The 13180-nt window shown below is 46.7% G+C and overlaps 2 protein-coding genes across 2 annotated transcripts in view; one reads left to right on the top strand and one right to left on the bottom strand.

The window, feature by feature from the left end:
• LOC309816189 (protein FAM184B-like) overlaps window positions 1-13180 on the bottom strand; it is a gene marked incomplete at its 5' end in the record, with an annotated part of 185957 nt that overhangs the window by 79669 nt on the left and 93108 nt on the right.
• Window positions 7627-12721, top strand: LOC309791811 (THO complex subunit 2-like). Its single transcript, XM_082600916.1, has one exon. It carries the CDS (start codon window positions 7822-7824, stop codon window positions 12661-12663), a length of 4842 nt encoding a protein of 1613 aa, XP_082457042.1. The 5' UTR covers window positions 7627-7821; the 3' UTR covers window positions 12664-12721.

The following is a 13180-nucleotide window of genomic DNA, read 5'->3' as shown; positions in this document are numbered from 1 at the left end:
GCGGAGCTGCAGCGCCTCCTGCCGGTGCTGTTCCACCTCGGCCTGCAGCCGCCGCACTGTTTCCTTGAGCTGCGAGTTGTCCTCCCAGAGGCCGCACCGCTCTCTCGGCTCCTGCTCGCCGGCGCCCTTGCCCGTCGGGGAGCCCGCCTGGCCCGGACCGGCCCCCTCCTAGGGAGAAAGCAGCCAGAAGAGCCGTTTGCAGGAGGCGCAGTGGCAGACAAGGGCCAGAGATGTGCCGCGGCAAAGACCCAGCCTGGAACCCAAATCGGGCTCCTGATTCAGGAGCTCACGTCTAGTCTCTTAAAGTTTCCTGCTTTGAGAGTTGGCCAAATGTGGCCCTCAAAAAGTCTAATAATGCTGGTGAGCCAAGAATGTGGCTTAAATGAAAACAAGCCCAACACTGCACATGTGTGGAGTGGGGGGGTGGGGGGGAAGGGGGGTAGGATGTCTCTGAGTCTCTTCTTGTTACGACACTAATTCACTAATTACCCCCCAAAGATCTCATTCCCAAATTCCATCCTATTGGTGGTTAGGGCTTCAACATGGGAACTTGGGGCGAAACCACACAGGGCAGGGGAAGGGGAGAGTGAATATTTGCTGAACGATAACAATGTCACATCACCTCACAGGATTCTGATACAGCGGGTCTGGGTACGTCCCAGCCCTGTGTCTTTTGAAAAAGGCTCCCAGGTGACTCTAAGGCCACCACAGTTGTAATCCACTGCCCCGCACTTGCCCTTGCCCGTCTCTTTACCTAGGGTGCCTTCCACACCCAACCATTCCTGCCTTGGTGATGCCTTCTCGACCCCTCAGGGGAGAGGCGACAAGCTTTCTCTTCTCTGAGAGCTAGATCCTCTCCGTGTAGAGGTTATAAGGAAGTGCACTGATTTGTTGAAATGCTGGTTTCCTCCACCAGACCAGCAGCTGTTCCGGGAAGGAGCCATCTCCTCTTCCTCTTCCCAATCCTATAGCACCTAGCACAGTGGCTGGGATTCAGCAGGTGCCAAATGAATGCTTGCTGCGAAATGATGCTTGAATGTCAATGGTTCAGACAGAAATACAAAGACTGATATCCACCATTAAATGGGGTCAGCGTTCATCCCCGATTAGTGAATGTAGCAGTTTTCAAGTCCATGCAAACGGGCCTGAAGGTTTGTGCATCTGTTCCTTCCAAAGACTGAACAGCATTGCACAGGGAGCGTGTGCGGCCCAGGCCCTGTACCTCTTGGTTCCAGCCCTGGGGTTTGCATAGTGTGGGATGCCCATGGGCACCACCCGGCACTCACACCTGCATGACCTGAAGAGCCTGTGGGGTTAAAGTCCTGTGGGGCCACCCTTGACTGGTGGGAGGGAGAAGCTGCTGGATAAGTGCATCCCCCTCTGTACTTGGCTGCGACAGATTTGAGAATTCTTTCATGGGGCTCCTCAGAAGATCCCAGTGGATGCAACACCACTTACCTGCAGTGGTGGCCACGCTGGGAATGCATCCTGACGTTGCACCCCCCTTTCACTCCTGCTGCCTGGGGCTGTTCCTTCTTGTGGATATACTTCTTCTCTGTGGGGGACATCACCCAGGGCCTTGCTGTTCCTCCCGGAGGGTTCAGGGCTTCCCTCCAGTGAGGTGTAGGTGAGGATTGGGTGTGGATGACCAGGTACCGTCTCATCTACCCAGCCCGGGTCTCTCTCCGTAGCCCTCAGGCAAGCCTGTCATTCATTGCAGAGGGCCCAATATTGGGCCCTCCAGCCACCAGCTGTCACCATCCCACACTTCCCCTAGCTCCTTCCACAGGTCCAGGTGGCCCCCACCAGCCTAGAACATTTAATGGATCATATTCTGTTTTCCCTCTGCTAGACTTTACCAACTGAGCTGAACTCATCGTGATACATCATTTGTTAATGATTCTCATTAAGCACAGAAATTGTCTTCAGGTTCTCAGTACCAGCAAAATCTGGAATGAACCATCCCCATGTTCCTGCGGTCTTGAGCAGGGCTGGGACACCAACCAGTCGTGGTCGTCTGCACACCCTGGTGGAGACTCTACTGTGTGCAGAGCTGTGTGCCGAGCACTGGGGGTGGGGCAGGGGGATGAGATGAAGCAGACATGGCTTGTTCTCAAAGGATGCCTAGTCCAGGCGAGGAAACAAGGGAATCCATGAAGTGGTGGTTCTCCAACAGGACAGGCAGTAGAGGTGGGTGCCAGCTGAGCTATAGCAACAGGAAGTGCTCCAGGAGCTCAGAGGGTAGAGAGGTCACGGGTGTGGAGGGGAGGCCCGTAGCACGGAGGGACTGACTGGGCACTGAAGAGGGAGGAAGGGGTCCCAGGCAGGGGCCAGGGCACATGCAAAGGCAGTGAGGCAGGATGCAGAGCCTGCATTTAGAGCAGAGAGGGATATGCAGCCAGTGGGTAAAGGCTTTTCAATGCCAGACTGACCACTGGGAGCTTATTCTCACAGCAGTCGGGAGCCACTGAAGGCTTTACACAGATGCACTTTAGATGAATACCTGAAGCCGTATGTGGTGGGCTGGGGAGAGATGCCTGGGTTGTTAGGAGGTCCCTGTGCTACCCAGCAAGGTAGGAATTATGGAGGGCAAGGAGGGGGATGATGGGCCGAGTCTGACCAGAAAGTTCAAGGAGACTCAGCACTGACCTCTGGTGACAAGCTCACCTGTCCTCACAGGAACAGGGAGGTCTAGACGGGGAGTCTGTCTGGGGAGGTGTTCTGAGAAACTCTCTGCCCGTCTACAGGACGGACCCTGTCTGGCACCAGCACCCTGAGATCCCACTGCATGTGCATTTAAAATAACACGCTGCACTTAAAGCTTGTTTTTCCTTTCCAAAGATGGGAGCCTGCAGGCTCATCAAGTGTCCCCCAGGCCTGTGGAAAGAGAGGTTCTTCCCCCCTTCAGACAGGGGGTGACCGAGCACCCAGAGCCTCTCCCTGACACTGCTCCAAGAAGGGTGTGGCATGGGCAGGGCAGGGGTGCTGACCTCTGCAGTGCCGGCACGGTCCTCGCTGTCCCCTGGACACTGGCTGATGGCCTGTGGCCTGCCCACACTGCCCGGGGCCCTCAGCTCAGCCTGCAGCGCTTCCAAGTCCTTCTGGTGCTCAGAGCAGGCAGCCCGCTGCTCCGCCAGCTCCTGCCTCAGGGCCTCTGCAAAAGGAAGAGCAGTGGAAGGTCAGGAGCACGGTGAGGCCAAAGTCTCTTCTTCTGCAGGGACCACAGTCTCTGGGGTGGGCTGGAGTGGGGAGCTGCTGCAGGCACTGGTTCGAGTTCCCCAAACTTACTGACGTATTTCAAGAGAACAGTAACCACAATACCATGTATACAGCACTAAGTGTGTGAAACCCTTGAAAACCAGTTACGCCCTACCACCATCCTATCCACTATTATCCCTCCCATTTTACGAGAGAACAGAGCCTCAGAGAAGCTGAGCAAGTAGCCCAGAGCCACCCTGCTAATAAGCGGTAGAGTCAGGATTCAACACTTCCCACGGTTCTTCTTCCCTTGGGGCCACCTGCTTCGCCATTGCTGGTTAGTTAGGACGGGTGGTGGGCTAGGGTGGGACAGCCTGGGTCCAGAGCTGAACCCCGAGGCAACACCTGGCCACAGCACCAAGTCAGAAAACTAAGAAGAACGGGGAATTAGCAAATGACCCAGTGGCCTCTTCTGGGGGTGTGGGTCTCAAATCGGAAATGTTGACATTTGTGCCAATACTTAAGGAGACAAAACATTCACAGGTCCTACTTCTCATGGATGTAAGGTCCCAGCTGGATTGTGAAGGCAGGAGATGGTCACAGTGACTGGTACTACAGGCTATTCCATCAGTCTGGGTCCCAGAGTGAAGATTTTTTGCAGCAGAACAGCAGTCAACCTTTGATGGATATGTAGCAGAAGTGGTAAATAGGTCTTTGCTTTGTAAGCCACTCAGTCTGGGGGGATGTTTGTTACTGCAGCACAATCTAGCCTAGTGTGACTCAGTGTTATCGTCTCTTATCAATCAATCCTGGCCTCAGCACCACATGATGACCAAAAACAGAGACTTAGAAGCTCAAGAAAAAGATTTGTCAGAAGGACCCAGCAGAGTCCTGCTGATCTAACTGGGGAAATTCAGATGGCCTCATGGGAACTGGGGAGTCAGCAGACAGCTACAGCTGCCACCGTCTTCTCTGAAGCTGCATGAGCTCTTCCGCTGCTCCATCTCCGCATGGCCATGCTGGACTCCTGCTCCTCTTCCCACGCTTGCTTTTCCAGCTGCTCCATCTCCTTGCCCATGGCCCAAGGCTTGTTCTTTTCATAGTTCCAGAACATATCACCCCCTGTCCAAATCCTTCTCTGTATCTCTTGGTCCAAGTGTGAGAGAGTTTGGCCCAGTTCAGGTAAGTGACCGTTCTGATTCAGTCAGGTGAGGCTGGGTGGGCAGGAAGTCCATGTCTAGAACCCCTTGCCGTTTACAAAGGGCTTTATTGAACTATTTACAAAGGGAACCCGTAGCCAAGATTAGGCTCATTTTTAAGAATTGCATTGGTTTAAGTATCTGGTGTTGCTCTTGTAATTTAATTTACACTCTCCCTATTTCTGATGTTCTCGGTGTTCATTTACATTTTTCTGTGTTACTAGGTTTCTTCTTTATGAGCCACCTCGAAACCTTTGTGGAATAGCTGGGCAATAAATAGAGAGCTCTTCCAGTTATGTTCATTTGTTCATTAAGTATTTATGGAGCACCTACCATGTGCTAAACATGGTTCTGAGTGCTGGCGGCACAGCGGTGAGAAGGTCCTAGCCTTCATGGAGCCAACATTCTAAACAGGGGAGTCAGTTAAGGAGAGTAGCTGAGAAATAAAAATAATTCAAGTTGAGATGAAGGTAATAAAGGGAGTACCCTGGGTGACACACAGAGAGGAGCTACCCTGGTGTGCTCAGTGAAAGCTTCCTGTGTCAGGACCTGCAGGTTGAAAAACATCAGCCATGCCAAGAAATGGTGGATGATGTTGCATTCCAGGCAAAGAGGACAAATGGGCAAAGGCCCTAAGTTCGGAAGTACCTGGAAGAACAGTAAGAAAGCCAAGGAAGCTGGAGCTCGGTGAGTGGAGTGAAAAATGTACAAGATGAGCCTGCAGAGACAAGCAGGACCAGATCGTGGAAATCCGAAGGGACCACAGGAAAGAGTTTGGATTCGCACACTGAGATGTCCTTGAATCATTCTGGAGAGAGGAGCGACCAATAGACAGTGCAGACAACAGACCATAGGGAGGAGGAGTGAGGTTGGCAGTTGAGACACCAGTTAGGTGCGAGATGCCGCAGACCGGGAAATGGATGATGGGGCTTGGATCAGGGTGGTAACGCCGGAGATGGAGAAAAGTGGAGGGACTGGGGACATTTCTAGAGATCTTGTCTAAGGATTGGATTGGGGTGGTAAAGGAAAGTGGCAGGACTTTGGAGTCAGATTTTAAGCCACTTTAAATCTCTAAGCCCATCATGGGGAGTCGATAAAATCATGTATTTAGAGCTCCTATTGCCTGGCATGCAATACCCACTGAGTGAAAACTGTCCTCTCCTCTCCTTTATCCCTCTTGTGGGAACGGTAAGCACTCGATGCCTTCGGTTGAGCTTTTTCTCCCACCTGCTTCTCTTAGCTGGTTGCTCTTCTGCTCAACACTCTATGTCCTGCTGCCTTTACACACAAGTACACACACACTTTCTCTCTCAGATAAAAACATCAGCCGTGTTTAAAGGACATCTCTGTAAGAGTCTCCAGAGAGGTATTTCAAAAAGGTTGCTTGTTTGCAGGAGGATTTTTCTAAAAGGGTAGAGTATCCGTTTTCTTTCTGCTATAAGCAAGAAGAAACCCAACTCTAACCATCTTATACAAGAAAATGTATCATCCCACTTAACAGCAAGTCCGTGGGAGGGAAAATCACTGGCACAGAATGTTATTAGGTTTCTTCCTTATGAGCCCCCTCGAAACGTTTGTGAAATAGCTGGGCAAAAACTAGAGAGCTCTTCCCATTATGTTCATTTGTTCATTAAATATTTGTTCACAGATTGACAACATCATCAGGAGCCCATGTTCTGTCCATCCTTCTGCACTGCTATCCCTGACGTGTGGGCATTGTCTTCAGGATGTTGGCCCCCTTGGTCGTTAAATGGCGGCCTCAGTTGTGCACATCCTATCCAGATAGAGGCACGTTCAGGGGAAGGAGAAGGAACTCTACATTCCCATATCTCACTCTCAAGAGTGGCAAGGGAGGCGGGTCATGGGAAAGCATGGCAGTTATCCTGGGACCTGTGGGCAGGACTTACTGACTAGCTTCTAACAGATACAATATGGAAAGAGGAGGAAAGTATGCTCTAGTGGAGAAAACTGACAGACATCACCTAACCCAGGTGATCAATGATAACATCACCAGGAAAAAGTCACATTGATATCGTGTACCCCGAATTAGATGTGATGAGCAGGTCACTTCATCTCTGCGGTGTGCTTCCCCCAAATGCATAACCCCAGTGGATTCATGAGAAAACCTCAGACAAACCTCAACTGAAAATTCCTGACCACCACTCACCAAAGTATCTGAACCATGAAAGACAAGGAAGACTGAATAATATCACAAATTACAAGAGACTAAGGAGACACGACAATGAAATGAATGAGGTAAACTGGATGGCCTCATGGAGCAGAGAGAGGGCATTAGTGGAGTAACTGGCAAGATCCAAATAAAGTCCAGAACTTAGTTAATGGTAATGTACCAATGTTCATTTCTTAACTTTGACAATGTACTGTTGGTATGTGAGATGTCGACACTGGGAGAGGTAAATCACGCTGTCTTTGAAGCTCTTCTGTAAATCTAAAATTATTATAAAATAAAAAGTTTTTTTGATTCTCTTTTTATTTTTTAAATTCTATAGTATTTTACAATTTTCAAAAGTTTCACACACATGATTTCATGTAATCCCATAATAACCATTTTTTTAAATCCCCTATCCCTATACTGACCATATACTGACCTATACTGACCATCAGCTATCACTTTTCTTAACCTTGGGGGCACTAAGGGATCCTCAGACCAGCCTCAGGGGGCCTGACACCTTCTGAAAGTACATGCATATTTTTGTGTGGTGATATCCTTCTCCAGGAGAGGGACATCGTTTTCCTCACCTGGAGGGGGCTGTAATCGGAAATGGTTAGGAGCCCCTCCTCTGGTCCAGTCTCCTTATTCCAGTGTCACATGGTGAGTCTCTAACTGAATTTAAGGTGCTCCACCTTGGCCAGGTGGATTCATGGCTGTTTCTCAGATGAGCCTCAGGCCTACTTTCACTTGAACTTTATGCCAGAGACTGGAACATTCCAACTCTGGGGTGAAATGGACAAATGCCTTCAAAGATACAAACTACCAAAGCTCACTCAGGAAGAAACAGATAACTTGAAAAGTCCTATATCTATTAATGAAATTAAAGTTGTAGTTATAAACTTTCCAGCCAGGGAAAAAGAAGGCCATGAATTCAGGACTTGATAATCAAGGGCTATCCAGCCTGGACAAGGCAGCCACCACAATTTACCAAGTGCCAGGGGCAGTGCTAAGCATCTTCCTATACATTTCCTATACATTTCACTGCATTCTACAACAGCCCTGAGAGGGGGTGGTGTTTTCTACATTTTACAGGTAAGGGCAGAGTCTTGGAGAGATGAGCAGACTCGCCCAACGTCACGCAGCTAATTATGAGCACACAGACGCGGCTCCCGGCATTCCCGTGGGCGGTGCTCCCCTTCGACCCCTCGCTCGCCTGCTGCACATCGGGTTTTTGCTCCTAGTGAGGGGAAGATGGCGGACGCAGCTGTCGTGCTTCCCGCAGAGTGGATAAAGAACTGGGAGAAATCAGGGAGAGGTGAATTTTTGCATTTATGCCGGATCCTCAGTGAACATAAAAGCCATGATAGTTCAACTTATAGAGATTTCCAGCAAGCTCTTTATGAGTTATCATACCATGTCGTTAAAGGAAATCTAAAGCATGAACAGGCATCTAATGTTCTTAACGACATTAGTGAATTTTGTGAGGATATGCCCTCCCTTCTTGCTGACGTATTCTGCATATTAGATACTGAGACAAATTGTCTAGAAGAAAAAAGCAAGAGAGACTGTTTTACACAGTTGGTATTAGCATGTTTGTATTTCGTTTCAGACACAGTTCTAAAGGAACGCTTGGATCCAGAAACACTGGAATCGTTAGGGCTTATCAAACAATCACAGCAATTCAATCAAAAGTCAGTGAAAATCAAGACAAAACTCTTTTATAAGCAGCAAAAATTTAATTTGTTAAGAGAAGAAAATGAAGGTTATGCCAGGCTGATTGCTGAATTGGGGCAAGATCTATCTGGAAATATTTCTAGTGATTTGATCTCAGAAAATATCACATCTTTAATAGGATGCTTTAATCTGGATCCCAATAGAGTTCTGGATGTCATTTTAGAAGTGTTTGAATGCAGGCCAGAACACGATGACTTCTTTATATCTTTATTAGACTCTTACATGAGTATGTGTGAACCGCAAACACTGTGTCATATTCTTGGGTTCAAATTCAAGTTTTACCAGGAACCAAATGGAGAGACTCCTTCATCTTTGTACAGAGTTGCAGCAGTACTTCTACAATTTAACCTTATTGATTTCGATGATCTTTATGTACATCTTCTTCCAGCTGATGATTGCATTATGGATGAACACAAGCGAGAAATTGTAGCAGCTAAGCAGATTGTTAGAAAACTTACAATGGTTGTACTGTCTTCCGATAAAATTGACCAACGAGAGAAAGAAAAGGAAAAAGAAGAGGAGAAAGTGGAGAAGCCACCTGACAACCAAAAACTTGGTTTGTTGGAAGCCTTGTTAAAGATTGGTGATTGGCAGCATGCACAGAACATTATGGATCAGATGCCTCCATACTATGCAGCTTCACATAAACTAATAGCCCTTGCTATTTGCAAGCTTATTCATATAACTATTGAGCCTCTCTACCGAAGAGTTGGCGTTCCTAAAGGTGCTAAAGGCTCACCTGTTGATGCTTTGCAAAACGAGAGAGCACCAAAACAAGCAGAGAGCTTTGAAGATTTGAGGAGAGACGTCTTCAATATGTTCTGTTACCTTGGTCCTCACCTTTCTCACGATCCCATTTTATTCGCAAAAGTGGTGCGGATAGGCAAGTCATTTATGAAGGCGTTTCAGTCTGACGGAAGCAAACAAGAAGATAAAGAGAAGACGGAAATTATCCTTAGCTGCTTGCTTAGCATTACTGGCCAGGTATTACTTCCATCTCTTTCTTTGATGGGCTGCAATGCTTGTATGTCTGAGGAACTGTGGGGAATGTTTAAAACATTTCCATACCAGCATAGATATCGTCTGTATGGCCAGTGGAAGAATGAAACTTACAACAGTCATCCACTTCTAGTAAAAGTTAAAGCTCAAACAATAGACAGAGCCAAATATATCATGAAGCGTCTAACCAAGGAAAATGTGAAGCCCTCTGGAAGACAAATTGGGAAGTTGAGCCACAGCAATCCAACCATTTTGTTTGATTATATCTTGTCACAAATACAGAAGTATGATAACCTAATAACGCCTGTAGTGGATTCATTGAAATACCTCACGTCACTGAATTATGACGTCTTGGCCTATTGTATCATTGAAGCTTTAGCTAATCCAGAAAAGGAGAGAATGAAACATGACGACACAACCATCTCAAGCTGGCTTCAGAGTCTGGCTAGTTTCTGTGGTGCAGTTTTTCGTAAATATCCAATTGATCTTGCTGGTCTTCTTCAATATGTGGCTAATCAGCTAAAGGCAGGCAAAAGTTGTGACCTGCTTATATTGAAAGAAGTGGTACAGAAAATGGCAGGGATAGAAATTACAGAAGAAATGACAGTGGAGCAACTAGAGGCCATGACTGGTGGAGAGCAACTAAAAGCTGAGGGTGGTTACTTTGGCCAGATAAGAAACACTAAAAAATCCTCCCAGAGATTAAAGGATGCACTATTAGACCATGATCTTGCTCTTCCTCTCTATGTGCTTATGGCTCAGCAGAGGAATGGGGTAATCTTTCAGGAAGGTGGAGAGAAACATTTGAAACTTGTGGGAAAGCTCTATGATCAGTGTCATGATACCCTGGTACAGTTTGGTGGCTTTTTAGCGTCTAATCTAAGCACAGAGGATTATATAAAGCGAGTGCCTTCAATGGATGTGCTCTGTAATGAATTTCACACACCCCATGATGCAGCATTTTTCCTGTCTAGGCCAATGTATGCACACCGTATTTCGTCCAAGTATGATGAACTTAAAAAATCAGGGAAGGGAAATAAACAGCAACATAAAGTTCACAAGTACATTACATCATGTGAAATGGTGATGGCTCCTGTGCATGAAGCAGTGGTTTCCTTATGTGTTTCCAAAGTCTGGGATGACATCAGCCCTCAGTTCTATGCCACATTCTGGTCACTGACAATGTATGACCTTGCAGTTCCACATACCAGCTATGAACGGGAAGTCAATAAACTTAAAGTCCAGATGAAAGCAATTGATGACAATCAGGAAATGCCTCCAAATAAAAAGAAAAAAGAGAAGGAGCGATGTACTGCCCTTCAGGACAAGCTTCTTGAAGAAGAAAAGAAGCAGATGGAACATGTACAGCGAGTGCTACAGAGACTGAAACTGGAAAAGGACAGTTGGCTTTTAGCAAAATCTACCAAAAATGAGACCATCACAAAATTTCTACAGCTGTGTATATTTCCTCGATGCATTTTTTCAGCAACTGATGCTGTTTACTGTGCTCGTTTTGTTGAATTGGTACATCGACAGAAAACTCCAAAGTTTTCCACACTTCTTTGCTATGATCGAGTTTTCTCTGGTATAATTTACACAGTCGCAAGCTGTACTGAAAATGAAGCTAGTCGATATGGAAGATTCCTTTGCTGCATGTTAGAGACTGTGACCAGGTGGCACAGTGATAGAGCCACATATGAAAAGGAATGTGGAAATTATCCAGGATTTCTTACTATATTACGGGCAACTGGTTTTGATGGTGGAAATAAAGCCGATCAATTAGACTATGAAAATTTTCGACACGTTGTACATAAATGGCACTACAAACTAACCAAGGCATCGGTACATTGCCTTGAAACAGGCGAATGTACTCACATCAGGAATATCTTGATTGTGCTAACAAAAATACTTCCTTGGTACCCAAAAGTTTTGAATCTGGGTCAGGCTTTGGAAAGAAGAGTGCATAAAATCTGCCAAGAGGAGAAAGAGAAGAGGCCAGATCTATATGCATTGGCTATGGGCTACGCTGGGCAGTTGAAAAGTAGAAAGTCATACATGATACCTGAAAAGGAGTTTCATCACAAAGACCCCCCTCCGAGGAATGCAATTGCCAGTATACAAAATGGGCCTTGTAGTGGGCTTTCTTCATCGTCAACAGGAAGTGCACCTAAATCGGTTGAAAGCAGTAACGATGAGACTGATAAATCAAGGGAGAGATCTCAGTGGAGTGTGAGAGCAGTTAATAAAGCTTCTAATGCCACACCAAAAGGGAATTCAAGCAATGGAAATAGTGGCTCTAACAGCAAAGCTGTTAAAGAAAATGGCAAAGAAAAAGGGAAAGAGAAAGAAAAAGAGAAAAAAGAAAAGACTCCAGCTACTACTCCAGAGGCCCGAGTACTTGGTAAAGATGGTAAAGAAAAACCAAAGGAAGAACGGCCAAGTAAAGATGAAAAAGCAAGAGAGACGAAGGAAAGAACACCTAAGTCTGACAAAGAGAAAGAAAAATTCAAGAAGGAAGGAAAAGCTAAAGATGAGAAATTCAAGACCACTGTCCCCAATGCAGAATCAAAGTCGACTCAAGAAAAGGAAAGAGAGAAGGAGCCATCCAGAGAAAGAGATATAGCAAAGGAAATGAAATTAAAGGAAAATGTTAAAGGAGGAGAGAAGACACCAGCTTCTGGGTCCTTGAAGTCACCTGTTCCCCGATCAGATATTGCAGAGGTTGAAAGGGAACTAAAACGTCGCAAAATTGATACCTACCCTTCTCCATCACATTGCTCAACAGTACTTCCCAAAGTTCCTCTGGGTTCTGAGAGCTATGCCAGCTCACCTGTCATCTCCATTCATTTTCTACAGGACAGTCTCATCAAACTCAAGGAATCTTCAGCAAAGCTCTACATTAATCATACTCCTCCACCACTGTCCAAGAGTAAGGAGAGAGAAATGGACAAGAAAGATTTGGACAAGTTGAGGGAAAGATCCAGAGAAAGAGAAATAAAAGATGAAAAGGACAGGAAAGAGCGGAAAAGGGATCACTCAGACAGTGACCGAGAAGTGCCACCAGACTTATTAACCAAGAGGCGGAAAGAGGAACATGGAACAATGGGGGTTTCAAAACACAAAAGTGAGAGTCCGTGTGAGTCTCCTTATCCAAATGAGAAAGACAAGGAAAAGAATAAGTCAAAACCGTCAGGCAAAGAAAAAGGCGGTGACTCATTTAAATCTGAAAAAATGGATAAAATCTCCTCTGGTGGCAAAAAGGAGTCCAGGCATGATAAAGGAAAGATAGAAAAGAAAGAGAAATGGGACAGTTCAGGAGGAAAGGAAGAGAAGAAACAGTCCTCGGACAAGCACAGATAATGAAGACTTTCAATCAAGGGTATGGACAGACCCCTAAGCTGAAGGTCTCCTAGAGGAGGACGCCAAAGCTCCGTGCGTCACTCTCAGAATGGTATCTCCTATAATTAAGAGCTTCTGGTGCTGTCCATTTAATGGGAATCTGCTTTAAATCAGAAGATGAATACACACCACCATCCTCTTTTTTTAAATAAATTTATATATTTATTTATTTTTGGCTGCACTGGGTCTTCGTTTGCTGCACGCGGGCTTTCTCTAATTGCGCGAGCAGGGGCTACTTTCCGTTGCGGTGTGTGGGCTTCTCACTGCGGTGGCTTCTCTTGTTGCAGAGCTCAGGCTCAGGGCCCGCGGGCTTCAGTAGTTGTGGCACGTGGGCTCAGTAGTTCCGGCTCACGGGCTCTAGAGCGCAGGCTCAGTAGTTGTGGTGCACGGGCCTAGCTGCTCTGCGGCATGTGGGATCTTCCCAGACCAGGGCTCAAACCTGTGTCCCCTGCATTGGCAGGCGGATTCCTAACCACTG

The sequence above is a fragment of the Mesoplodon mirus genome (assembly GCF_964341445.2).
Source record: "Mesoplodon mirus genome assembly, chromosome: 2".
NCBI lineage: Eukaryota > Metazoa > Chordata > Mammalia > Artiodactyla > Ziphiidae > Mesoplodon > Mesoplodon mirus.
The sequence above is the reverse complement of the archived record's forward strand: the minus strand, read 5'-3'. Positions and strand labels throughout refer to the sequence as shown.